The 1,699-nt window shown below is 43.4% G+C and overlaps 1 protein-coding gene across 1 annotated transcript in view; it reads left to right on the top strand.

Moving 5' to 3' along the window:
- LOC106532211 (disco-interacting protein 2 homolog C-like) overlaps positions 1 to 1,699 on the top strand; it is a gene marked incomplete at its 3' end in the record, with an annotated part of 94,259 nt that overhangs the window by 72,495 nt on the left and 20,065 nt on the right. Inside the window, 1 exon segment of the mRNA XM_014028231.1 lies at positions 566 to 689. Coding sequence (XP_013883685.1) covers positions 566 to 689 — 124 coding nt within the window.

The raw sequence follows: 1,699 nt of genomic DNA, 5'->3' as shown, positions 1-1,699 counted from the left end.
TCCGCACACACCACTTTTGCCAATCACAGTCAGGACAAGCTCCGCACACACCACTTTTGCCAATCACAGTCAGGACAAGCTCCGCCCACACACCACTTCTGCCAATCACAGTCAGGACAAGCTCCGCCCACACACCACTTCTGCCAATCACAGTCAGGACAAGCTCCGCCCACACACCACTTCTGCCAATCACTGTCAGGACAAGCTCCGCCCACACACCACTTCTGCCAATCACTGTCAGGACAAGCTCCGCCCACACACCACTTCTGTCAATTATGGTCAGGACAAACTCCGCCCACACACCACTTCTGTCAATTATGGTCAGGACAAACTCCGCCCACACAGATAAAGAAACTCCTCCTACGTTTTGCAGAGAGGTCCTTGTTTGAAACAGAAATCCAGAAAATTATAAAAACACAGAAGTAGCTCAAATGGTTGTTCCTACCAAGGTCTGCAAACAGAACTGGAAAAAAGTTTTTTGTAAAGGAGTATTGCTTAAACTTAACTTTTATTTGTCTATAGCTCATGTAAAACAGAAGAACTGTCTGATCTGTCTGATCTGCAGGACGCCGGCAGTCAGCAGATCGGTTTTCTGCTGGGCAGCTGTGGAGTCACCGTGGCTCTGACCAGCGACGCCTGCCATAAAGGCTTACCCAAAAGCCCCACAGGAGAGATCCCACAGTTCAAAGGTCAGACACACGCCACCTTTCATTGTGACACTTCTGTCTACACCAGCAGGGTCTTTCATTTAAAAAAAGAAACTAGACAGGAAAATAAAAACTTGAAAACTCAGCTTTTGTTAAATGTGTTTCAGTCGTTTGTAAAATCTTAAACCCTTGAAATATTGTGGACTTTCTAAAATAACCAGACATGGCTGAAACCCAGTGTTTTAAAGCTCCAGTGATCTGTCACAAAGACTCCACACACAGGTCAAAGGTCAGACGTCAGAGCTGGACAGAGCCGCTCCCCGTGAATTTTTTTTACAATCATCCAGAGTTTCTCAGTGGAACGGATAAACAGAGTGACGGGAGCAGACAGCTGGGCTGAGACATGGATGACAGGATGATGGAGTGATGTGGAGGGAGGCGGTGAAGTGGTGAAACGGATCGATGGACAAACAAGTGGCAACCAGAGAGAAGAGAAGGCAGAGCCTGGCTCTGARGAATAACCACTGTTTGCTTTGCAGTAATGGGTTTAAAAATAGCAGCACGACGGCGGCAGACTCTTTGCTCCCCACTCAGCGTAGATTTCAGATTGTCGTTAAATCTGAGTGCCTCTCGTATCGATCTCATATTAAAGCTGGTCTCATCCATGTGGCTGATTGGATCAAGAGTTTGTAAACAACCAATCGGTTACGAGGTTCAACAAAAACAAGTTTAACTCCAATTCTTTAGGCGTGAAATTACAACGGCATATTAGAGCCACTTTGCAGATGAAAAAACMGAGCAAATTTCTGCCAAAAAACAAAATTTCGAGATTAAAACATTTTCGAGAAAAAAACTGGAAAGTTTCTTATGTGGAAAAGTTGTAAATTTGCATGAAAAGCTCAAAATGTCCGAGATTAATTTCAGAAATTTTGAGAAAACAGGAAATTTTCTTATGTTGAAAAGTCGTGAATTTGCGAGAAGAACTCAAATTTTCTGAGATTAATTTCAGAAATTTTCAAGAAAAAAAGTTTCTTATGTAGAAGCTGTAAATT

The sequence above is a fragment of the Austrofundulus limnaeus genome, unplaced genomic scaffold (genome assembly GCF_001266775.1).
Source record: "Austrofundulus limnaeus strain Quisiro unplaced genomic scaffold, Austrofundulus_limnaeus-1.0 Scaffold731, whole genome shotgun sequence".
NCBI classification, from domain to species: Eukaryota; Metazoa; Chordata; class Actinopteri; order Cyprinodontiformes; family Rivulidae; genus Austrofundulus; species Austrofundulus limnaeus.
This window is presented reverse-complemented; position numbering and strand designations above follow the sequence as displayed.